This window comes from Taudactylus pleione, unplaced genomic scaffold (assembly GCF_031769625.1).
Source record: "Taudactylus pleione unplaced genomic scaffold, aTauple2 ptg000054l, whole genome shotgun sequence".
NCBI classification, from domain to species: domain Eukaryota; kingdom Metazoa; phylum Chordata; class Amphibia; order Anura; family Myobatrachidae; genus Taudactylus; species Taudactylus pleione.
In genome coordinates this window covers 3523380-3550601 of record NW_028284456.1, presented here as the reverse complement: position 1 = coordinate 3550601, position 27222 = coordinate 3523380, and the positions used below count along the sequence as shown (strand labels likewise).

Here is a 27222-nt window from a genome sequence, read left to right as displayed (position 1 = left end):
TTTATGGTGAAAGTGATTGGCAGCCACCAGCACTGGTTTTGCCTAGCATAATTATGTGGATGAGCAGAAGCACAGTACTACATAACTGAACTTAAGGATGACAGGTAAGCACAATTTACTTTAATAAATAAGTATTTCTAAACTTCTCAATAAGAAACTTTTGGCCTAGGAGCGCCGTGAAAAAAAATGCTGACACTCCAGGGCACCATGATTCAGGAAAGTTTGGAATCCACTGCACTATAGCACCTAAACGTATAATCAAAATCCAAAAAAACATGACATACTGATGTATGTAATAATGGGTGTTCATGCTATTTACATAGCAACAAAGGGAAAAAATGCTGAAGTGTCTATTCTTTCAATAGACCTAATTCAGAACTAGGAATAAGAGCAAAATAGAAGCTATTTGATCCTGGACTAAACCATATTGCAATGCAAGAGGTGCAAATGCATTTATTTTTCTGCATGCAGGGAAAATATGGATTGCTTTTGCATGTAGAGAACAAACACTGGGCAGCTTTGATTTTAAAAGGAAATATAGAATAAGCTAGGACACAGCCCTTCCTAACTGTAAATCTATCTGCACATTTTAAACGTGCTCACCCGCAGTGTATAGACTGTTATCCCTTTTTTGCACTTACTCCTAACAGTGAATCAGGCCAGATATGTGATATTTACACAGGTAAAGGAAGAGAAAAAAAAAGAAATAGAACATGCATTACTGCTACCAAAGCTGTTCACTTATTTATATGGGATGGACTTTAATAAAAATTGCATTATCTAACAAGCAACTTCTGGATGATTACAGCTGTTCTGACGTTTGAATTTAACCGCTACAGCTCAGCCCCCTACGCAACATAACAAAATATAGTTTGGGGAGGTTTAGGTAAACTTTAAATAGCTGGCCATGACGATATATTGATTTTGTGCAATAACCTATTTTAAATAAGCTAATTACGAAGTATTGTTTTATCATTATAAACATGGTTCTCTTTTCCAAAAAGTAGTAACTATAGTCTCACATCAGAGACGCGCAGGCCAAGCTTAGTATAATTAAAATAAAAAAATATTTTTCGCTCTAGAGTTCTTTAAAAAGCTGCACACTATTTGTGCATTACGTCACATAGCTGAGAAGTTCTTTCAAAATCAACAGGTCCTGACAAGAGATTATGTCTGAGAGCAGGAGAATCAATAATTCATTGCAAGGGTATTAGATACTCCTTCCAGTGAATTTAAACGCAGACAAAGATTACGCACTTAAAGTTGTACATACTGTTTTTATATTATTTTATCGTGCAACTGATCTTCACAACTGGTTTTACCTATAAAACTGTAAATACTGCACTGTTATTTACTCTAGATTTAAGATGATGCATATAATACACAAATAAACTTTCCATATAACAACCATAATATCCTAAGAGTATATAAACATACCCAAATTGTTATTTTCCAAACATGAAAAGCCACAAAGAAAAAGAAAAATGTTCATCATCCATAATCATTGCTGCATAAAACACAAAGGATAAGTACTATACGTTATATTAGTAATCCACATCAATCCAAAACGTTATGTTTCACAGGGAACACGCATGCATAACTACCATCCACTTCTGGATCTGTCCCCATTTTCTATCATGATAGCGGTGAGTGAGCTAGAAAAAGGTAACACTCAAAAATCAAAATCAAACAGTTCAATGATGAAGGAAACAGAGCTATGATTCACTTCTAGATATATTGTTGATATACAAATAAAATATCAAAACATTTGTTCCAAGTAAAAGATACATGTATGCAAATACACAGTACGCTTATTGTTGTAGCGACAAGATATACAATGAAATAGTATGATCACTGACTTACCACAATCAACTCCGTTACATATGTATTTATATGCATCACAATATCACAATATGGCATTGACAACCTACAAAGGTTTAACTTGTTTCTTCAGTGAAGCTTCATATGCAAGGAATGAATAAAGTTAACCTTTTCCTTATGTGTTAATCCAAAGGAAATAATGCTTTTCTCCTACACAAACATAGCTGCATATATAGGGCCTGATTCAGAGATCGGCGCAATGCCGATATTTACGCAGTCGAGTTATTATGGGTAAAGCGTGCATGTGTCAAGGTACAGCAGTTTGATAGTCAGGGAGCTTTTGTGGGGGATAATGGGGAATGGCGGCAAAGAGCACAGGCATGTGTGACTTTTATTGGGGCTTGCCACAGCCTGCATCTGGGATCCCATACACATTTAAAATGGCTTCGGTATCTCAGTTCCCAGGGCCGTTCTGAGTAGCCATAGGGTTACTCAAAACTGCAATAATCAAATGACCTGCGGACCAATGCTGCGTCTTTGTAATCAGATGCCTGGATTTGTAAAGCCGCAGGTGGGCGGCTCAATACGAACCTCAGCATCTGGGACATTTGCATGTTTTCACACAGTAGCTGGGTAAGGTGCGATGGCATTAGTGTACATTTCTGAATCAGGCCTATAGTTGGCTGCAGTTGCAGCCTTACTGTCCCAAGAGTGAGGCTGCAACTGCTCCTGAGGTTAATTCAAATGTTCACAGGTTGTGATAGAAAGTCACATTTTACTGCAGGATAATTCTAATAGGATATGACCAATAAGCTTGTAGTTGCTGTAACAGTAAATCCCATACAGACATAGGATATGAATGAACACATGTATTACCTTTTAAAATAAAAAAAATGCCTCAAACCAAGAGTCAGTACTACATACTGAAAATTATAAATTGTATTAGCTTAATTAATGGAACAGGTTGTTAAAATTATTTTAAACACCATTTGACTATCTTCTGCCTATTCTGTTCTTTTATGTTACTCCATATTACCTTATTACTTTTTCTGTAAGGAAGTGACCTTTATTACCACAGCCATGAACAATAATAAACGTAAAACCTTATAAACAATAAGCCCACTGCCTATAGAATGTTGAGACATGTAACATGTCAATCAGAGTGTTCTGGTCAAACAAAGACTAAACACACAGTCCACAGGCAATTTCAATTGCCCTTCAGTGACTACATGCAACTAAAATAAAAAATGAAACAAAATAAACATCCACAGTTGATCTGAGGTTTCAGTGTACTGTATAAAGTGATTTCTGAAATAGTGTTCTTGCTTACTCTGTGGTTGGGAGAGAACGAAGAGTAAAGGATTTAAATATTTGAGGACAGTTCATTTCTCCCTTCACCATATAGAACTGATATACATCACCAGGCTTTAACCCGTACCCATGAATGGTGAGCAGATTTTCTGGAATTTAACATGGGAGTTGCACACAGTGGGCTGCATATACCAGACGTGCACTCTGAAGGTAAGACTCAAATAACAACAGTTACGATAGATAGATCATTTTTAGTTAAATTAAAATATAAAAACATTGACAAAGCACCCAATGTTGTAGGTTGTCACTAACAGTAAAAAAAAATGCTATAATTTGGGTGTGTAACAAAATCCTACAGAGTACATAACCTAGGAGCTAAAAAGATATTTCCGAGGTAAACTTCATTCTGATTCTTAGGTTTATTTAAAATGTTTAGAAACCTGGATATTATATTGGTGAAATAATTTGATTGTTTTGTAGGAAAACAAAAAGTATTCATGTTAGTGCAACTGAAACTGTGCCCTGAAGATCACATTCCTTTGCAGTGACTAGAGAGAGTGCATATAGGTGGAGATTTATGTAAATAATCTGTGTACAAACCTACTGACAATCTTCTGTAAAACTAGAAATCCTTCCTTAGACTTTATTTCTTTCAAGGTGCCTACAAACTAACTTCAATGCTTAAACATTTAAGGTAACATCAATGTAAGGATCAACATTTTTTTAAATAAAAGAACAGCATATTTTACAAACATCTATATAACACTGTAATATATTTGGTAAGCAGACTTGGCAGCATTAAATTTCACTCCAAAAAAGTTACAAGACAGTTATATCACAGAAGACGGTACTTATTTAAGGCTCACCAAAAATATACCCCTGAAGAGACTGGAGGTTTAGTAGATTGGATGGGTTGCATGTATGTACACAAATAAATAGCAAAGCGTATGTGGCATTTATAGTCCTGACCTATGAAATCTGTTACTATAAACAATCAGAAATGAAGCATGTGTGCAGAAATACACATCGACATTTCTGCTTAGATGATTTAGGTTTCAACTACACTCTGAAACCACAGATGCTGCCTATGTTTTCTGTAGAGGTGAGGGGATGTGTGTATAATTCAGTATTCATATATTTTGATTATATAGTTTTCAGAAGATTCGTGACCACCACATATATGGAATATTGTGTATATAATGTGCATTCAAGCATGGTTAAATATTACAGTACACAAATGGCTTAACTAGGCTTCAATCTATACCTAAAGAACTACAGTAAATATTCCTGTATGTATAAAACCACCAGACAAGCAGAAAGTCAGAGTAGGACATGAGAGCGCATCGGCCATATACGTGGAGGACACCCATTACAGATTTCAAATGTAAATACACCCCTGATAAAGCCTTAGACTAAAATGCATTGGGTGTCATTATTTGGGAAAACTTGTCTTGTGGAGTCCATGCCTCGACAGGACAAAGCTGTTTTTTGGCGGCACGAGGTGGACGTCCACAATATTAGGCAGATGGTTTTAATGTTATGGCTGATCAATATAATATCCGGGTAAAAGAAAATTATTGCGACTGGAAGGAATATGCAGGAAAGAATTGAAAGATCCCAAATACTGTATTGATACAAGCCTGCGGAGAATACCATATTAACACAACCAGTCTTAAAAATACATTGTGCCATTCCCTCACTAAATCAGAATAAACAAAATGAGTTAAAAGAATAAGATGACAATTTCTAAGTAAAAATGTAAAAGTTATTTAGGTAGAATATATTTGGTTTATGGTATGGGTAGACAGTGACGTGTGGTGAGGTCAATGGCTGGGGAGGCACACATGTATAAAAACACAGTTTTTATATCAAAACACTGGAGCATGACAGGGAGTATGATGCAGGAGGGAGTATGACATGGGAGGCTCTGCCTCACCTACCTGCGCATCCTTGTGGGGATATTGGGGGGACCCCAGAAAGCTTTGTGGCCAGATGTATGCAGGGGTGTAAATACAGGAGACAATGGAAGGCTGTCACCTAAGGCACCAGCTCTAATGGGAGCTCACAGACTGCCTCCTTTGTTCCAGATTTTGATTGATGCACCCCAGAGCAAGAATAAAAATAGAGCCCAGTGGACATGTGTAGCAGTCCTCCCTCTTCCAGGGCCCCACCAACGTACATAAAAGGGGCAAAGCAGAGGCTGGAGTACATGGCCCCTACCACTTATCCATACATGCGTGTCCTGCTTCCTCTGCTGCTGTTGTAGGAGCAGCAAATAGCAAGAACGGTATACAGTACACTAATCAGCAAAAGGTGATGTCTGTGTGCTAAGGTGTTGATAGTTAATTGGGGGAGGAGTGTGTGTCTGAGTGCTGCTGCTGGGGTGTTGGCAGGGAGGGAGTGTGTGTGTGTGTGTGTGTGTGTGTGTGTGTGTGTGTGTCCAGGTGTTGCTGGGGTGTTAGTAGTGAATGCAGGGGGGAAGGTGTGTGTCTGAGTTCTGCTGGGGTGTTTTTTGGTATTGAATGCAGGGGTGGAGGGAGTGCCTCTTGTTACTGCTGCTGAGTTGGAAGTGAATGCAGGGGGAGAAGAGTTTGTGACTGGGTTCTGCTGAAGTGTTGGAAGTGAATGCAGGGGGAGGAGAGTGTGTGTGACTGGATGCTGTTGGGGTGTTGGTAGTGAATGTGGTTTTGTGGGTGCTGCTGGGGATCACCAACATCTCACCTTTGGGCTCCCCTTCTCTCCGTGCCCTCACAATGAAAGCCCTTAGTGGGGGAAGGGGGGTGTTGATGCACCCACTATCCACGTCTGACTTGGGACATGACTTGTGTAGAATAATTATATATATATATATATATATATATATATATATATATAAATACACACACACGTATACCAATCTACAAAATTGGTCACTCACAGATCTTGTTACTACAGAAATAGCCAACACGCAGACTCAGCAGTGCCCATTTTTTTGGTTTCTGTAGTATATTTTTACCTTGTTGTAAAGCACTCTGTGGAGCACGAATACACTGAGCTTTGTTTTTTGGCTGTGCTTTCCACATGTCTAAATATATGTATATGTACATATATCTATATATACTTTCTATTACTTTCCCCATGTTTTTAAAAGGTAGATCAGACATAAACTGTCATTATATTAAGAATAATCCTGTATCTAGAAAACTTAGAAGTATTTATTTTGATAAAATGAAGTGTCTGTCTGCCAAGCAACTCTGGTTATCAGAAAATTGCCCTGACATAATATATTGCAGCTATGGAGCCCCAGAAGGGATAGGAACTCTTCAATTGCTGCAGTAAATTGCTGACATCAAACAGAGAAATGCTACACATTCCTGAGTCAGCACCAAAGGTGATGGGTAGTTAACAGGCAATTCACTATATAGGCTGAATAGAAGTGAAAGCCAAATATTGTAAGCCACAAGATTTACCTCTTTTTGTTGTCGTTCCAGCTCTCGCATGCGAATATCTCTTGCTTCTGCTCGGGCCGCACGTTTGGCAGCCAGCCTTGCCTCTGCCTAAAACAAGATATCACAGTGTTAACATTTCTGTATATGTGTCTGCTATAATCAGTGTAAACCTTAAATTTCAATCAGAAAAAAATAAATCTCTTCAATAAACTATTTTAATTTTTCAATTCCAATTTTTGTTTCATGCCAAAGTAAGTAATAATAATAAAAAAAAAAAAAAAAAAAAACACACTTAAAAAACAATTCTGGCTCTTAATGTGTTAGGCATATATGAGAAAGGTTTTTATGCATACTTAATTAGACACATATTAGACCCATATCTGGAACTGCATTTTTTCCTACAAATAGCATCTATTTATTGGCAGGAAAATATGTAGTCATTCAGTGGTAAACAACGTAAGGGAGATTACTTAATTCAGTCTCTATAACAATTCATGTCCAGTGCAATAGAATATGAATGTGTAACCTAAACGTAAATTCATTTTTAAACACTGGTGCATAACTCTACCATGTATCATGCAAAAAAAATAAATATATGAGATGTTAACAGCTTATTTCTTCTTTAATAAATATGGAATTCAGCAACTAGTACCTATAAGGCTTAACTTGCAATCTTCTGAAGAAACAGGTTAAAGAATGAGCAGATCAATAAATGAACATAAAACAAAACTAAACTATGTTTTTACATTACATTTCACACAGGTATCACTATACAGAATCGGTGTGCAGAACCATTCACAGAAGGGGAACTTTTCTGTATGAATGGAAAACATCATTCATGTTACTATGGCTTCTGAGTCACAACAAATACATGGGAACAGACCTTATTTTTTCTGGAACTGTCATGACAGCTTAAAATAGAAAACTGCATTATGGTTAAGTAAGTGTTTATAACAGCATTTAATCAATCTATCATTATTAGAATGCCAATTAACCAATTGTGCAGAACACAATCAGAAATTGAGCTGTTATTTCTTTCAGTTATTTTACCACTATGTGCCAGAGTCACTCAACATGAAACATATGTTGGGAACATAAGAAAACCATTGCACTCCGTCATCTTACAACTTTTTAACAGCCGATTCCTAATTTAGGACATATTCAGCAGCCTAGCAAAATCAGGGCTCAGAGCCCAAAGTAAATTACCCCAAGATGTTAAAGCTATCAACTACTAGATAGAGTTTATAAACTTGGTGACTCCCCTAACCGGAGCAGCAGTTTTTCAGAGGGATGAAAGTATTTGCGTTTCTGGGCTTCTCTGAAGGGACAATGTGGTGAAACAATATGAGTAGAGCTACTATAGACTAGAGCTGCTATAATGTCTCTGGAGGGGGATGCAGCCAGGATACCAGTGGGCGCTATCCTGCCCGCCGATATCCCGATACTGACAACCCGACATGGGACTAAAGATAGGCGTCGATAGGCTAATGATAGGCGTCGAAATCCCGAAGCCTATCATTATCCCTACTACGATAGCCTGACACCTGGCACGCCGAACAAAGGTAAGCTGGGTGTCTTAGCATCTAGCCATTGAGGGAGGGGCGATTGTTAGGTTTAGGGACCCCCAGGAGTACTTAGGGTTAGGCACCCCCCAGGAGGGTTAGGGTTGGGAAAGGGGGGTTAGGGATAGGCACCTTTGGGGGCTGGGGGGTTAGGTACCACCCTGGGAGGGTTAGGTTTAAGGTGCGGGGAGGGGGGGTTAGGTTTAGGCACTAACGGGGCGAGGTTAGGGTCAGGCACCACTAAGGGAGGGTTAGGGTAGGGTTAGTGGAGGGTTAGGGTACTTACCAGCCCCATTCGGGAGTTAGGCCCGTCGGTGTTCCGCTGTCTGTATTTGATCCGGCGGCTATTCAGCCGCTGGCATTAAATACAGATTCCCTCTGGAGGACCCCATCATTGTTCTACAGCATTGATGCTTCACTCTATTCTGCCAGACTAAAGCACATTTCTCTAAGGGAAGCGGTGAACATGTCAGAGGTAAATACATAATACACTTTGAAACAGACTTTCTGAAAACTACTGTATGCAAGCAGCACATAGAATAATAATATGATATATAATGCTACTTCTGTTTCTGTACAAATACCTAAAGCTCCAGACACTGCTTATTGCCTGATGAGACAAAAACAAAAAGAATAGGCTTTGAAAATAATGATCTCATTATGCTGCCTCATACTGAAAAGATGTGTGGATTCCATGCATTATGCAAGGGTTACAACAAAAAGTAAAAAAAAAAAAAAGACCCATTTCAAGCAGCAGAATCAATGCAGCCCACAGTCAGTGAGGATGTAACCCAATAGTCATGTGCCTACATTATGCTGCAAGCTGTGTGTGGAAGTGAATCACAATATCCTACATGGGATGAGTATGGGATGCTGGCGCTCAGGATCCCGGCAGTCAAAATCCTGATGCCGGCAGTCCAACAGGGTTAGGATACAGACACCTGTCGGTCGGTAACCTAACTCTTCCCCTCTCCCTACCCCTAACCCTCCCCGGTGCCTAAACCTAACCCCCCTAGTGCCTAAACCTAACCCCCCTAGTGCCTAAACCTAACCCCCCTAGTGCCTAAACCTAACCCCCCTAGTGCCTAAACCTAACCCCCCTAGTGCCTAAACCTAACCTCCGCCTCCCAGCACTCTAAACATAACCCTCCCCCATTAGTGCCTAACCCTCCCCCCAACCCCGCTACTTACCTTCGGGATCCCGGCACAGGGATTCTGAAATGTGTCGGGATTACGTGTCGACATTCTGAGAGTAGGAATCCCCGCAGTCGAGCTATTGACCGCATCCCCCCACGGTCAGCAAGGATGTAACCCAATAGTCATGTGCCTACATTCTGCTGCAAGCTGTGTGTGGAAATTAACCACAATATCCTCCATACGTGAGATATTTGTGCAATGTTGTCATCTGACAGTAAAACATTACTTTAATTTACAGATTTGCGGTGGAATGTTAATTAAACCTTAATACAGAGCCTGATAGTTTAAGCATTGTGTGATTTCTTTTGGACATTAGTATATAACAGATATAAGTGCAATATGGGCTGAAGAGGGAGGCTTCCTCCAATGAGTATGGCTAACGAAAATTTGTAAAGGTTGATACAGATGTGCTTTAAAACATTTTTCCATACTATGCCAAGAAATTCAACAATTAAATGCAAAGTTATGGACTTTGAAACTAATGTTCAGAGTTTTTCCAGCTCTTATAGCTACACCTTAAAATTATAACTTTGTCTATAATATTTCTCATCAATTATTAACACTGCTCCCAATACATAAACTTCCCTATTCACATCTGATTACAGCACTGGCTATTATTCACTGCACGTTCCAGCTGTCATTTTCTCACTGTGCACTAGACTGTTTTACTGTGAGATTATTTATATATATATATATATATATATATATATATATATATATATACATACATACACACACATATACATATATATATACATAGATATACACACACACACACACACACACACAAGCATATTCTCCTTTTCATGTGTGTCTATGTGATATAGGTATATTTAAATGGAAACAATCTTATTGAATAGGTGTAATTGCCAGCCACACTGAATGGCTCCATATCAAACAGATTGTTTTGCATATTTCCCTGATCCTACTTTCAGCCACAGCTCTTTTTAACTTTAAATTTATAGATTAGATTTGAAGTATCTTCCCTAAAAATAAACCCAATTTCGTGGTCAGACAACAATTCAAATTAGTTCTCAGTCGCTAATCCTCAAAATAGGACTATAAACATGGAGTTGACCAGGTATTGTCCAAGGGGGATGCAATCGGGAAGCCGGCTGACATTATACCGACTGTCATATCCCGGCGAGGGTGAGATGCCCGGCGTCTAGATGTAGACGCCACTCATTTCACCGAGGCCGGGAGACAGGCGCCCAGCATCCCGATCGAAGGGACGCCGGGCGCCGTGAGCGGACAGCCGCGGGGGTGGGGGTTAGGTTTAGGGCACCCAGGGGGGACTTGGGGTTAAGCACCCCCCCAGGAGGGTTAGGCTAGGGGGAGGGAGGGTTAGGCACCCCCCCGGGCGACTTAGGTTTAGGCAGCGTTAGGCACCCCCGGGGGTGAATTAGGGTTAGGCACCCCCCCGGGCGACTTAGGTTTAGGCAGCGGGGAAGGGGGGGTTAGGGTTAGGCACCCCTAAGGAGGGTTAGGGGGTTTGAGTTAGTATATACTTACCTTAGGACGATCGGGATTTCCAGCGCTGTCGGGCTGCCGCTGCCAGGATCTGTCCATCTGTTGGGCTGCCGCTGCCGGGAATCGAACTGCCGGCCATGTGGCCGGCGGTATTTCATACCAATTCCATCCAAAGAGTGCTATGACTCTCCAGGCTCTTGCAGCAGATCTGGATCTCGTTGCAGTACTGAGTGTCTGTGATGATCCATGCATTCTTATTTGCTACTATAATAGGCATGAGACGGCTGCAATGAATATTATCTCTTCTGTTCATATACGACCCTAACATAACTGGATCTCTCTGCAGTACTGGGTGCCTGTGATGATCCATGCGCTCTTATTTGCTACTATAATAGGCATGTGACGGCTGCAATGAATATTATCTCTTCTGTTCATATACGACCCCAAAATACCACACCGACAAGCTCCCTGGCTTGGCAACAGTGTTAGCAAGTTCAAAAAAAGGGGTTGTAGACTTGAAAGACAATGTAACCTAGTTGAGAATAAGCTAAACTAATCAAGCATATTGAAGACTACCAATTCACGATCACCTATAAGAAAACAGAGTTCCTATAAAGTGAGATCACAGCAGCAAACAATAGGCCAGCTTAGCTTTTCCGTACAGTGGAGATGCTTTGCAAACCAGCATCCCTGCAGCCTGATGAAACCCTCTCTCAGTCAAGATGCAATGAGTTTGCAAACTTCTTTGCAGATAAAGTATCCTCAATCCATGCCATCAAAGGAGTGCCAAGTTTCCAAATGTAAGTCGTCTGTCTTTGACCCAATAGAAATTGCTAAAAGTAACCAAATGTTGCGTCCCACCACTGGTGATCTGGATCCTGCCTCGACCAAGCTTCTAATTGGGTGTATGGACAAAGGGCTTGATTCAGAGATGTACGCAAAGCAAACATATAAGCAGCTGACCGATTATCAGTAAACTACGCATGCACATGTTCATTACTGTTGTCGCTTGCAGCGACTTTTTACCCACAGTGTGATTGACGGTCAGGGACAGTTTGTGGTAGGCAACGAGGAATTGGTGGAACAAGCGTGTCGCACCCATTTTTGGGCATGTCATAGCCCGCGTCTACGACCCAGTAACCACAAAAAAATTGCTCTGGTGTCTCAGTACATGCAGCCATTCTGCACAACCATAGGGTGACACAGAAGGTCGATTATCAAAGGATCTGCGATCGATGCTGCTTCTTTCCATATTTACACAATCGCTGCATACAAAAGACGCAACAGAGACATTAGCATACATCACTGAATCAGGCCCATAAATGGCCCAGTATATGCAAATATAGTACAATACTCCGTGCAGACAGGCATTTTTCCTGAACCACTAAAGGAAGCAATTGTTAGACCTCTTCTTAATAACCTAGTTTAGATCTTGATTGTATGACCAACTACAGTATCAAGCTTCCTTTTATAGGAAAGGTTATTGAGAAAGTGGTTGCAACAGTCCGTTAGCCCAAGACATTTATATGATCCATTCCAGTCAGGATTCAGGAGAAGACATAGCACTGAAACAGCCAGGGTATGTGTTTTGATGATCTTCTAATGGTAACAGACAGAGGTTACTGTTCAATATCAGGGCCTGATTAAGAGATTTTCACAAAGCTGATATCTACGCAGATTTGACACTGCGCATGTGTGAAAGCTGCACTGTGCATGTGCAGCAAATTGCGATTATTCGCAAATTGAGTGACAGTTACAGATGTGTCCACATACATCTATCCTCCGTGTGATAGAAGTTTCGTTACATATAACGCGTGAGAGCAGTGTACCTCGGTAGCGCGGGCGTCTTTTTGTGCAACGTTTTACCTTCAAATGAGTCTTATTCGCATATCGATGGGAATAAGATGCACAAACAGCTTCTGCTGATTGATATGATATGCGGCATGCCTATAATCTGTGTACGACTGCAGTTGCATCTGCATGCAAAATGCTACATTACAGTGTCAGTGGTTGTGACACTAATATAGGCATACCACATTTTTACTAGCAGAAGCAGAATCGCTGTGCAAACGATGCATTTGAAGGTTAAAAAAAATTGCACAAAAAGACACTCGTCGCTACGGAGTCGCATGGTGCTCATGCGTTATGTTTATTAAGACTTGTAGTGCACGGAGGTTAGTATGTATGTGGACACATCTGTAGTCGTATGTTTATTGGTTTGATTAATTTACCAAATCAAGGACAAAGCACCCTCAAGGCAATGTTCATAATCAAAACAAATTGCTTGGATATCAATTAATACCCTTCACTGCCTTTGGATATCCACCATACAAAATAAATACATTATTGGTGCCTCAATCAGTTTCCTTACACATTACTAGTCATCACCGTGCGAAAGACGCATCTAAAAGGTAAAAAGTCTCAAGAAAAGAAGCTCAGCGCTACTAAGTCATGCCATGGTACGGCGTGACTAGAAGGACTGGTTAACGCGCAAGGAGGTTAGATTTACGAGGACAAATCTGTAGCCAGCACGTGGGGGAGGTAACACAGAGGGGTGGTTAGAAAAACACAGGCATGTCTGGCTGTTTAAACGCATTTCATGGACATGCATAAATTAGCCATTGTTATCTCCTCCACAGCATGAGAGCTCTCCGCTTTTCGTGAGAGCTGCAGTGTTTGTGGCAGGTTAGACTTGACTTACATGCTGTGTGACTGCCTGATGCCCATTGATTTTACCAATGCTTATGCTGTTGTAAGTCGTCGGCCGGATATGTGAAGGCAGCAGCGGGAGTCCCTATGCTCGGCTATGCTTTGGAAAGCATTAGCACATTTTAGCAACTGCAATCCATGAGAGATTGCAATTGCATTAGCGTAAATCTCTGAATCAGGCCCTTAAGCCTTTTGGATCTCTCTGAAACATTTGATACTGTGGACCAATGAATTCTAATTAAGCGCATGAAAAATTCTGTGGACTGGATTGCACACTCCTTAGCAAGTTCAAATCATTTCTCATCCATCAGCAGGTCACAGAGAGCTTCTTCTGGAGTATACTCATGGTCGCTACTGCTAATTGGTGTTCCACAAGGTACTGAAGGTTCTACACCAGGCCTGGCCAACCTGTGGCTCTCCAGCTGTTGTGAAACTACAAATCCCACTATACCCTTCCACCAATCAGCTGGTAAAACATGCTGGAATTTGTAGTTTCACAGCAGCTGGAGAGCCACAGGTTGGCCAGGCCTGTTATATACTATCTCCCATGCTTTTTGCAGCATACATGTTTCACTGGGTGAAATTATCAGGCGTTATGGCCTCTCCTATGACTGCTATGCAGATGATACACAACTGTACCTGTCCTTTGCTCCCGATACAGAGAATCCAAACCTAAATGGCTGACTAGCTGAGCTCCAGGGTAGATGTGTGCCAGTTGGCTGCAATTGAATCCTTATAAAACAGAGGTCCTTATGATAGGTCACAGTACAAGGCTACAGCATAGCCAACCAACAGGACTTACACTTGGGTGTTCAGAATTACAAAATCACTAAACATACAGAATCTTGGTATTGGCCACAAACAAATCCTCATACTTTCATTTGAGGAACATAGCCTGAATCAAGAACTTAATTCCCTCAGAATATCTGCCTAAACTCATACATGCATTTGTTTCATTACGTTTAGATTACTGCAATGCCCTGTACCTGGGTCTCCCAGCAAAAAAAAAAATGCACTGCTTGCAGCTGATACAAACTGCAGCTGCCAGGCTGTTAACTAACCATCCCATCTGACCATTTCCAATTTTAATAGTTGCACCTACTCACGCTTTGGATGGCCATAGGTCTTGCTACAAGTGCAAATTGTGAACTGAGTATTTCTCAAAGTTAGTCTGACACATATGCCAACCTTCATGTAACAGTTTATTAAAATTGGAGATGTTCAGGTGGGGACAATTGGTTCACTTGACATAGAATGACCCCTTACTGATTTTCAAAGCCCTATATAACAAGGTCCAAGGTACCTGAAGCAGCTTCTGTTTCCTTAATCCCCCTCTCGCTTACTCAGATCTGCAGATGAATAATTATTAACAGCACCTAGAATCTTCATTAATCTATTTGGGGGTCAGTTTTGCGATTCAGACTATGGAAATCGTTTCCTCGCACAGTTCGAGAGGCCTCCACTATAGAATCCTTCAAAAACAAACTCAAGACTAATGCCACTTTAGTTTAGGTTTATTTTGTATCTTGAGTCCTAGGGGTCAATCCAATAAGGTGCGAATTGCGAGTTTGTTTCATGAAACTTGACAACGTTGCACAAATGCGCGCACCCGAGAATTAACCAATCCAATTAAAAATGCCTATTCGCAGTACTTGCAGCGGAGGTTTGCAAAATGACTGCCAAATGCGATGTGAGAGATGTGCATGAAAAAGTGGGGAGACCCTCCAAAATTGATAATTTAATTAGCAAGACTGTACAGAAAGCGGTTTGTGGGCATTAGGAAATAACTGAAGGTTTTTAAATGGTGTCAAATGGCTGATTTATGCTTTTTTTATAAATCCAAAAAAATTATAAAAAGCAAACTTTTTTTCATTTAATCTCAAACTAATTAATCGAAAAAAGCAAAAAAGTAGGGAAAAAAAAAAAGGGTGATTTTGGGATACTTTGAGGGCACTTTGAAAAAATTGAAAAACAATAAAAATTTCAATTAAAAAATACTGTAATTAAATTTGGGTTGCCTAAACTAGCAAAAAAGTTGAATTTTGGGTAATTTGAGGCTATTTTTTAACTTCCAAAAATTACATGTAATTATTGGACCAATTAAGCTACTTAGAAACTTCCAATTGCTTAATTAATTATTAGGGGGGGTTCCAACATTTTAACCTTAAAATAAAGATTTTCCTTTCCATCTCTCACCATCAGGGAGGTGCGAAGGGAATAATGCAAATTCACTGACTGGTTCACTGTGAGTTGCTAAATTGGATTGCAAAATTAATTCGCTATGCAAATTATAAGAGAAAACAGCAACTCGAACCTAATTGGATTGACCCTCTATTGGGAGAAAAGTGCTATATAAATCAAATTTTTATTATTGATAAAGGAAGACAACCACAGGGTTCGCAAAATACGTGCTACAGCGCGTTTTTACGCGCTACAGGAACTTTGGGACCCGGGTTCTTCAGTTCGTCCTGTATAGCGATGCAGCATCCAATTAACGCCGGCGGCTTCTCAACCAATCGACGCCGGCACATTCTCATCACTACAGCTCCCAGAATCCCCGTTGCTTGTGGCTTCCCCTCCCTCTGTGTCAGCGTTCTGCAGCAAGCCGTGCCGCTCTCTCCTCTCAGAGTCTCAGTTAGACAGACTCTGTCACTTTTCCTCCTATGCCCCCCTGTGCTCCCGGCTCACTCAGCCACAGGGGTGACTGCGGGGATGTCGGACCCAGACAGAGAAATTGTTGGTTGTGGGCGGGAGGAGTATCGGCCACGGTGCAGAACACTTTAGACCTTTTGGTGCTGCAGAAACAGGGGAACACGGTGCTGGTGGAGAGGAGCGACCTGAAAGGTGAGGACCCCTGTCCCTGGTGTTACTTACTAAATGGCCGGCTGTGTTTCCCTTCCTCTAGTATTATTACTGGCCGGCTGTGCGCCCCCCCACTAATCCTGCCTGTGTAACTGTACATGCGTTCACTATCCCCAACTGTGTAGTTGTATTACCCATTTACCCTGACTGCTAACTGTGTGCAGCCCCCACCTTACCCCCAGCACTGCCTGTCCGTAACCTCCTCCTTACCCCCAGCATTGCCTGTCCCTAACCTCCTCCTTACCCCCAGCACTGCCTGTCCCCAACCTCCTCCTTATCCCCAGCATTGCCTGTCCCTAACCTCCTCCTTACCCCCAGCACTGCCTGTCCCTAACCTCCTCCTTACCCCCAGCATTGCCTGTCCCTAACCTCCTCCTTACCCCCAGCATTGCCTGTCCCTAACCTCCTCCTTACCCCCAGCATTGCCTGTCCCTAACCTCCTCCTTAGCCCCAGCACTGCCTGTCCCTAACCTCCTCCTTAGCCCCAGCACTGCCTGTCCCTAACCTCCTCCTTGCCCCAAAACTGCCCCAGCTATCTACTCTTGTACCCTCCCTACACCCAGCAGTCCCTAACCTCCTCCTTGCCACCAGTACTGCCCCAGCTGGCCCCCTCCCTTCACCCAGCACTGCCTGTCCCTAACCTCCTCCATGCCCAAGTACTGCCCCAGCTGCTATCTATTATTACCCCCTCCCTACCTTTAGTACTGACTGCCCCTAACCGCTTCCTTACCCCAGTAATGCCCCAGCTGCAATCTACCCTTGCCCCCTTACTACCCCCACCACTACCTACCCCTAGCACTGTCACAACTACGGTATGCACTTATCCCTCCCTGCCCTAACTCCCTATCTAGCCCCAGCTCTACCACAACTTCTCCATGCCTTTACCGCCAAGCTCTACCCCTACTGATTGCCCTTAACCCCCTCTATCCCGACTGCCAACTGCACCCAGCTCTGTCCAAACTGCTGCCTGCCCTTACCCCCCATAATATGTAATGGGACCAAAAAACAGTGGAGTAGGACCCACATTTTTGAAAGTGAGGGGTCCCTGGGATCCACAATTTTTTTTGCTCACCTCGATCACTGCAACCACAACAATTTTTTAAATCATAGAAGATACAGGTGTTGATGAGACAGATTATGCATTCAAATTGGAATAAAGGTAGCAGGAATGGAGAACATTCACTTTAAACATGGTAAAGGGGAGGGTATAGGCTAGGAAATGGAAGGAGGCAAGAGAGATAAGGGAGAACATGGGAGGTATGGTCACAAACGTTATTCTTACTAAAGATGTACAGAGCTCAATGTCAACCTCATTAGCTTACACATTGTAATCTTATTGGCACCACATTGAACAGATCTCTAAGGAAAGAACAACTTTAATTCACTTTGCACAGATTCCATTGTCAGCCACACAGACTCCACTAGACGGCATAGGGCCTGATTCAGAGATGGACGTTAATGCAATCGCTATTACATTCTCTCAAGAATCACAGTTGCCAAAGCACAGCCGAGTACAGGTACGCCCACTGCCGCCTTCTCATAACCATCCGACGACATGCAACAGCGTAATCATCGGTACTATCGATGCACATCAGGCAGCCATGCCAAGTCTGACCAGCCTTAAACACTGCAGCTATTCTGACATGCAGAGCGCTTTCATGCTGCACAGGAGATCGCAATGACTAATTTATGCATGCCCATGTAACAGCATATAAACGGTCAGACACGGTGGCGTTCTTCCAACCACCCCTAAACACTGACCTATACGAACAGTTGCACAACAATCGCTGTGTGCGCAGTGCGTTTCACATGCATAATAGAAAACAATCACTCGCTCTGCGAAAATATCAGCATTGCGTCTGTCTCTGAATCAGGTACATAAATCACTACAGACTGAAATACTGAAATCACTACAGACTGAAATACTACCAGGTACACTGGGCCCGATTCTGATGTGGACAGCATTGAGCAGCCGCTGGGAAGCGGCTGTGCAATACCGTACAACTAACAAGCAAATACAGCTGGAGGCACCTATAAAAAAAAATAGACGCCTCTTGCAATGCATCTGCAATCAGAGTGCTGCGCCCAAAGACGCAACATCAGTTCACCATGGGTCGTATCCCTCGGCCAGTCTGCGTGGTAGTCTTACTTAGATTGGCTGTCACAACCGAGGATGCATACCCTTGGCTTGGCATGCTCCCGTTTTGTAGAACAGTTCTGGTCTCCGTCCTCGCTCTGACCCCAAAAATGCCATAGCGGGTATGGGAGGAATGCAAACGATTACACAGGACCCATTCTCACCTGCGCAGACTGGGTCCTGCACATGAGCAAATCCCAAAACATCGGATTTGTATGTAAACCATAAGGTTTGCATAAAATCTTAATCAGGCACACTGGCATTCGATTTTCCAGATGCATCACTACTGACACTACCAGCTTTCACTTGCTTCAGTCACCTCAATAATTACCTGCATTGCCCTTTCCCAATCACCTCAGACAGTGATGACTAAAGGATGGCAAGGCAGGTAATGGCAGCAGTGACCAGACCTGAGTGCAGCAGGTAAGGAAGCAGGGAGAAAAAGGTCATGCTGTAAGCAAGAGCAGAGGAGTAAAGTATAATTGCAGAGTGCTGGGACCAGAGTAGGGTAATAGGATTTTGAGTCCAAATAATTATTAGTCAGGTTGACGTGTATGTGTTTGGAGGCAGTCTGTATGTGTACCGTATGATGTTATTTTGCAAGTTTTGGGAACAGAGCATTGTCATAAACAATCTGTATAAATGACAAGGTAAGTAGAGGCTTCCAGTAACTTTGCACTTGTATCATATATGCATAAACACAAACACAACTGATGCTGTTAATTAGGATCATAACTTAATGTAGAGGAAGTGGAAAAATAATATGGTTTTGTATCATGCAGGGCCGGATTGGCTATCTGACGCTTCTGGCAAATGCCACAAGGTCTGATGGACTGGTCTGGCCCAGATACCAGGCCGAGTCAGCCATGCCTCCATGCACTCTGCTTAGACGGCATGCAGAGAAGGGGGTTTGCCATAAAAACACACCCGGCGAGGCTTTGAGCGCATGCAGAGAGGGATGCCGAGGTTGAAATACAGTCCCAGTCCTCTGCTGGTGTCATGGCACTTAGTCTACCAATATAAGTAATTGTGCATGGGGATGCAGAACCATTCTTCCACAAAAATGTCGCTTAATTGACTCATGGTTCATGGTGGCGAGAATGTGATCTCAAATTTTGTTCCAAAATCTCCCATAAATTTAGATCCGGTGACTGTTAGAATATATGAATAACATCAGTGTCATGCTCATTAAACCATTGGGTGACCATACAGAGTGCAATGGGTTATGGGTATACTTCAAGACAGTCCTCCCTTCATCAAAAATACGCTGAAACATTCGGTACAGATGATCACTCCGTGCCATTAAACATTGATTACCCTTGACCTGGTCTTCTAAAGAGAACAACTGCACCTAAACAATGCTAGGAAAATGGGCTCACAATATTATATTATAATATCCTTTGATAACGGAAACAAGTGCTGAGAGCTGTTTAGTTCTTTAGATGATTAATTTGACCAAATCACCTTTCCCTAATGCTCAGTATTCCACTGTCTGTGCTCTTTGCACCACTGAACTCCTACACATACATTACCAGGTGTGTTTAGTGGTTTATACAACCTGACTGTAATATATTGCTCTGTGGAGTTCTTGTCAGGCAATATATAATGAAGGCGACAGGCTACAATCAACAGATCTTTAGTTGCTTACCAGTTTTCTCTTGTACTTAGAATTAATGCATAGTATATCTATATGGGAAAATTAATTTTTGCCCACTGTTGCTCTTTGTGGATTAAGTTTTGCATTTGGAGTTCCAAGCCGACATCACATAAGACCCCATTGTTCATGAAACATTAGCAAGTTGACAAGCAATACATAGAATTATCCATGAAAATGCACTCTGTACGGGACTGTTTAGCATTAGCAATTTCAGCTGTCACTGAAGTTCCTGTCAAACAGCCCCAACATTAAAACCTCTTTCAAACTCACTGAAGAATCCTCTTGCAGCTATCCTAAATTTAATTACAGGAAACCAAGGCTACCCTGGATTTTTATGCATGACCCTGCCAATGGTGGGATGTTACTCTAAAATAAGTATGAACACCTGTGCAGTAGCTTTTAATGTGCTTGGTGGCCCTTATGTAACCAGGTGTTTCCATTTCCTCTGCTACCTGTTTTTATAAACTTTTTTATTAACCTTAAAGGTGCATACACACACGATTTTTTGAGCGATTATCGTTAAACGATATCGTTTAACGATAATCGTTTGAAAAAATCGTTCACTTTCTGAGTGAAACGATGAACGATTATTGTTCATTCGCGTTCACGTTTGTAGTTCAGTCAGACTTGTCAACTCAACGATTTTCATTAAGTTAATATGCAAAAATCTTTTGTAGTTCATAAAAATCGTTCATTTCATTTAAATGAACATAGTAAGTGAACAACTTTAGTAAAAGATTTTAGTTCATTTTTTCAAGGTAGAAAATCGTTTACTAAAATCGTTCATTAACTCAATCGTTGTGTGTGTATGCAGCTTTAGAAATATGATACTACCAAAAGGTAGTGACCATCCTTATATTTGAAAACCACACCTGCCAAAAGACTTGTATTTGCTTCTCAGGGGTGATCAAAATTGGTCACAACAGCTGACAAGGCATTTAATTCTAAATATAGAACAACAACTTCCTAGTTTCACAATTTAGCAATGACACGGGCTCAACTGTCTACATATAGCAAGGTCATCTGTTATTAGAAACTACGTTTATGTGCCCATTTACTAATACTTTTCAATTCCTTCCTCGATTTAAATTATGCAGCTACACAAAGTTTCTTCTCAGGCATTAAGTCCTACCACATTCTTTGGATACAAATGTTTAAGCAGAAGACACACAATACATCGTAGGGATAATCATTTAGACGATGATGATAGGGTTTTATTTTCTAATTTAAATAAAACCAACAGCAGCTGAAATTGTTATCCATCAAAGGAAATGAAAATGTAATTATACCAATTTCAGACCTAAAATCCTGGTTTCAACCCGGCTCGGACCTCGGACACTGACCACAGGTTGAAGCCGGGGTTACCCCTTTCGCACTTGGCTGATGACCCAGGTTATTTCCGGATCGTCACCCTTCACACCAGACCTGGGTCTTCCAGTGACCTAGGTCTTCCAGCATGGGCGCTTTGAGATGTCATCTCTAAGCGCTACTGTCCCCAGCCAATCAATTTCTTTTAGATGTGACCTGGGTCACACATTTCAGACTTGAGCCGGGTCGTCGACCCGGGTAGCAAGTCCCGGACCAAGGACTGTCAAACCGGGTCGAACCTTTCACACAAACGCCGGAATGTGTTGAAGTGTGTTCACGTGCAAACACCCCGGTTTTTTGCTTCTGTGTGTAAAAGAGGTATGAGATGGCCTAAATGTTGCTCTCAGGAAGTTGCCAATACACACTTTAAATTTGTGAATTGAAGTCAAATTCATAATATGTTGATGGGACGGTTAGGGTTTATTTTACTTTTATTTTTCTATAAGTAAATCATTATAGCATACGGGCAAGTGTATTTCTGCATTTAGAAACAGGTGTATAAAATATTCTGTATGCTTAACCACAATATAGTATATACACCCATAAATATTACGTTTATAAGCCTGAATTAAACGCCTAATAATTAAATATATGTTGATCTATTCAATGGTGCATGTAAATAGGTTATAGCATTGTGTAGATGTTGAGGTTACATTTCATTACAGTCAAGGCAGGATATTCATTTTACATTCATGGTGAGGACAGCTATAATTCACTTAATACATGCAAATATGCAGAAAAATAAGGATCCATGTATACAATAGATTTTGTCTATACTCATTACTAAACACCTACAGAAAAATAAAGTAGCATTGTTTCTATTACTATTCCAACTCCAGGGCCAGATTAACAATGGCACGGATGGGACTACAGCTCCAGGCCTCCACACAGAAATAGGCCCATCTTCATGACATAATAATGATGACCAATCACACAGCTGGCCACAAGTCATAAGTACTACAATTGAATTCATATTTTCCTCACACAATTATGAAATGTTTTTACTTTTATGCATTTAGGGAGACATTGGGGCTGATGGTATAATTTACATAGAACTGGCCACACCCACACATCCCTAGTCAGAGCTCCTCCACTTCTTACAGTCCCTTTGGGGGTCTATTTACTAAGCAGTGTTAGGAGACAAAATGAAAAGTGATAAGGTGCCAGCCAAACAGCTCCCAACTGTCATTTTTCAAACACAGCCTGTGACATGGCAGTTAGCAGCTGATTGGCTGGCACCTTATCAGTTTTCACTCTGTCTCCTAACACTGCTTAGTAAATAGACCCCTGGATCTTATTCAACTCCGTGCCCATGTGACCCTTAATCCAGCCTTATCCAACTCATGACCCACTGTTTCACCATTGCCTTAATAAGTCCCCTACACCAGCCAGTCAAGGCTCTATGAAAGTTTTTGCCTTCCAACCAAACAAAAGCACAATAAATTATCCCATGAATTTATGTCACCACAAAGTCTGATTAGAAAAATGCCTAGATCAGTTCATTATGGTCACTCATACTCACTGACGTTAGTGTAAATAATGTAAGTGGAGTAGCTCTTGCCGTTGCAATTTGTATAAAGACAAGACTTTAAACTGCAATTTGTCTATATAGTCAACCCTGGACACATGATGGCGCCAGAACTACTCTCCACTAGCAGTAAACATTTCTACTTTTCTCCTAAACTATTGCTTGGTTTAACCTAAACTATGACTTAAATACATTCCTGATGTCTCCTCCTCCTCTTTATTTATTACATGTGGCACATTTATTTGTGTGTTTATTTAAAGCTTTGTTTAATATTGGGCAAAGGGCTCCTTGAAAATGTATATTTCTGCCCAAGTGCAAAGTGAAGGCACAGGATGTGTATAGGAAAAGATTGGATTCCCCACCTGAGTTAAGCCTGAAGCTTAACTCAAGCTTCAGTAATCTCACTGCACAAACTTTAATATCTTTTTACACATCTCTTCAAAACTAAGGGCCTGATTCAGAGCCGGTCGCTATTTGCGCTCGATCGTCCAGAAAATAGGGGTGGCTATTCAAATGAACCGTTCGCTGTTTGCGGTCTATTCACGCCTCTAGGTCTGAACGAGCGAACAAAACTTGCGGTCGTTTTTTGGGAAACTACGCCCCCTGGCCGCTCGCATCCTACGTCATGTCCGCTATTTATTAGATTAATCGAGTACATCGAACAGGGTATGAGCTGCTCGCTATTCTTGTGGTTGGTTTTTGCTACCACAATTTTGCGAGCAGTTCTGGCTATAAAATAACCCAGTGACGTGGTCAATGACGCTGCTGTTTTAAATATGCACACCCATAAAACGCCCATTTTGACCTTTAAGCACGCCTGCAATCGGATCTCCACTCCCCGTTTTCAAGCACCTTCCCCTGTTACCACCCACATACGCCTCATCCTGTCACTCAAATTAGCAGGCATTCGCTATTTTGCGAGCACATGAATTTCGGCCGCACTGACTGGTTCGCGCATGCGTATAACGATCCGTACGCATGCGCGGTTGGGCAAACATCGCTCGGAGCGAACGAGCTGCCACTTACGAGTGGCTCTGAATCAGGCCCTAAGTGCACTGGTGCAACTATTCCTTACTTTGAAAGGAACTTCCTCCCTCCACACATTTGCCAATGTAAACTCTTTGCTTCTCAACAAATGTCGCCATGTACAGTCAGGTGCATAAATATTGGGACATTGACAGAATTTTCATATTTTAGCCTCTATTCACCACTACAATGACTTTGAAATAAAACAAACAAGATGTGCTTTAACTGCAGACTTTCAGATTTCATTTGAGGGTAATTACATCCAAATCAGGTGAATGGTGTAGGAATAAAGGCCCCCATACATCAGAGATTGATTGCAGCAATCGTGCAATTTGCAATCGATTGTGTATAAAAATCTTTCCCTTTTTCAATCGATTGCAGATTGCAGAATTGCCACAATCGATTGAAAAAGGGAAAGATTTTTATATACAATCGATTGCAAATTGCACGATTGCTGCAATCAATCACTGATGTATGGGGGCCTTTACACCTGACTGTATGTGCTACGGTGAAAATCTTTATGCACTTGCACAAAGAAGTCAAAGCACAAAGCTCCTTCAAAGACTTTTGCATTTTGCACATTTTGGAGCTATACCTTCTATAAAAAAATAGACGACAAGGGTAATAGAGCAGTAGTCTTTCATGGAGTAAGCTGGTTTATTTAGTAGGTGCAGCAATTTATTGAAGTTCTGTTAATGGAGTGCTGGAAGTGAATAAAAGGTGGGTAAAAATAGGGAAAATAATTCAATTTAAAGTTGTGAAAAGTTATGACAACGTGATCAAGAGGAAGGTTTAGAGGACAGGTTCTCAAACTCAGTCTTCAGGACCCCAAACAGTGCATATTTTCCAGGTCTCCTCAAAGAATCACAAGTGAAATAATTAGTGAGTAACGAATACACCTGTGCACCTGCCAGGAGTCCTGGAAAATGTGGGGTCCCGAGGACAGAGTTTGAGAACCACTGGTTTAGAGGTTTATCACCTTTATTGGATATTAATTTTTATGTTTCTACATTCTATGTGCTTTTATGGTTTACTTCTGTGCTTTTTAGAAAGGGATTTAAGCTGAAAACATATTGTAGCGATATTGGGCCGATATGTAGTTTTCCCAGCCGAATTAGAACGACATATCGACCGCATCGCTCAGTGTGTACACCCAATCTGCGTGCTTCTGCGTCTTTAGAGTTATCTTTCGGTCGGCCATGCTGCACTGCCCACTGGACGATATCGCATGACAAGGTATTGTTCCATCCTTCATTACACCGTTCTGATTTGTACCATGGATATGATATGTCGGCCGCCATATCATCCGGGCACACACAGTCTAGTGTGTACCCAGCATAAAGGCCCCCATACATCAGCAATTGATTGCAGCAATCTGGCAATCGATTGAAAAAGGGAAAGATTTTATACACAATCGATTGCAAATTGCACAATTGCTGCAATCAATTGCTGATGTATGGGGGGCCTTAAGATGAATGGGACATAGAGCTGCTCTGTGAGTAAAATTGTATCTGTTTAACAGAGAGCAACAAAGTTGTGTTTCAAGCAATCTTATAATTATCAGTAAAAAATATAATCCCATCCAAAATATTTTTAAGAAAATTAGTTTAATAATTTTCAGAGCCCGTTATCTAATTATTATGGTCTTTGTGTGGGCAAATTTAAATTATTTAATTCTAGCACTTGATCAAAATCCAAATTACCAAAATTGTTCTGCTCATCTCCCTTTTTCTTATGTCAATGTCTACTCCTATTTATACCCCTTTCACATCGCTAATGGCGGGTCGCACCAGGGATTTGTGCACACGTCGATCCCGGGTGCGACCTGCCTGAGACCCCTTTCAGACTGGTGGCCAGACCCGGCACTAATGCAGGGTCGATGACGTCGCTGCTGAGCCGGCACTTGGAGATGATCTCGTTTCCAATCGCCGGATCTCCCTATGCAGTGAACATAACCTGGGTCGCCTCGACCCGGGTTACCTGTTCACACCGCACCACGAGCCGGGTTGATTCAACTGGCCCCTTTTCACACTGCGCAGTAACCCGGGTTGCTGAGCGTTCATGTGCAATAACCGGGGTTATTTTATGGCAGTGTGAAAGGGGCCAGTAAAGATATGCAACTTGTCAAGAAATCTAATTACACTAGTACAAAATGAGAGGCTAGGCAAGTACTGTACAACACTCCTTATAAGGATAATTGCATTTAGTAAATCTTGCTGCTGTTCTTCTATTTGTTTCTAATGTAGAAATGAGATTAGTATAAATCTATTTATTATTGAATTTTTCATTTCTCCCTGGAAATGTACACTGTGCCACGATCAGGTCAACTTGAATGGCACAGACAGAGCTGTTTAGAAAAAAAAAAAAAACACAGTACAGCTCAAGGTTGATAAAGGCATGTTCTAACTATTGGAATTCCTACGAACAGTGCCTGTACAGAAGGGGCTATGAATCATCTTATAATTTTCCCCCACTTGTGTCTTAGAAAAAATAGAGACCCATTATCTCCAGAGAGTTTTTAATTAAAATGGTACTATGAACTCAAATTACAAATTTTTACTATTTTTTTCTAAATCCTTATTAGTGCTAACAAAAAGACAATACTCCCCAAAAAATAGCCAAATGAATTCTAACTGAGCATCTGTTTATTTGCAGTTAGTAACATAGCACCAGCTACAATGCTTTACAACTGGAATAGGTTTTCATAATTGTCCTCCAATATGATTTATCTTGAAAAGTAGTTGGTCATCCCTGGAAAATAACAGCTGACTGCCTGACAAATTCTGGTACAATACACCTGTAACATATCTGTCAGGACTCTCTCAAGGTAGGTGGGCTGTGAAAACCCTGACAAGTTCATTTCTTAATTCACTTACTGAAAGACTGCTTTACATTCCTGCTTCAGAAAAGTAGATCAGTGTAAGCCTGAATTTGTAAGTGTTGTATGTGACTCATAATTAGCATTATCATGTTAATATACATGAGCATATATAAACATTGGAGGTGTTTCACTTTAATTCACATTGACATGCACTTGAGGTGTATGTCATTTATAGTTCCTTCATGAGCTCATTTCAAGTATCTCCAGAAGAAAAAAAAAAAAATTCATTGATAGTTTACATAATTCCAATATATAATTTTCTAGT

At 41.3% G+C, this 27222-nt stretch overlaps 1 protein-coding gene across 8 annotated transcripts in view; it reads right to left on the bottom strand.

Annotated features, from left to right (window-relative positions):
• LRRFIP2 (LRR binding FLII interacting protein 2) overlaps window positions 1-27222 on the bottom strand; it is a 137236-nt gene that overhangs the window by 93061 nt on the left and 16953 nt on the right. For 4 of the 8 annotated variants that reach the window (XM_088464165.1, XM_088464171.1, XM_088464191.1 and 1 more), the window contains exons 3-4: window positions 6582-6668; window positions 1605-1655 (exon numbers count right to left, since the gene is read on the bottom strand). In XM_088464165.1, the coding sequence (XP_088320291.1) occupies window positions 1605-1655; window positions 6582-6668 (138 nt within the window). The remainder of the gene's footprint in view (window positions 1-1604; window positions 1656-6581; window positions 6669-27222) is intronic. The other 4 variants (XM_088464195.1, XM_088464209.1, XM_088464203.1 and 1 more) reach the window with 1 other exon arrangement.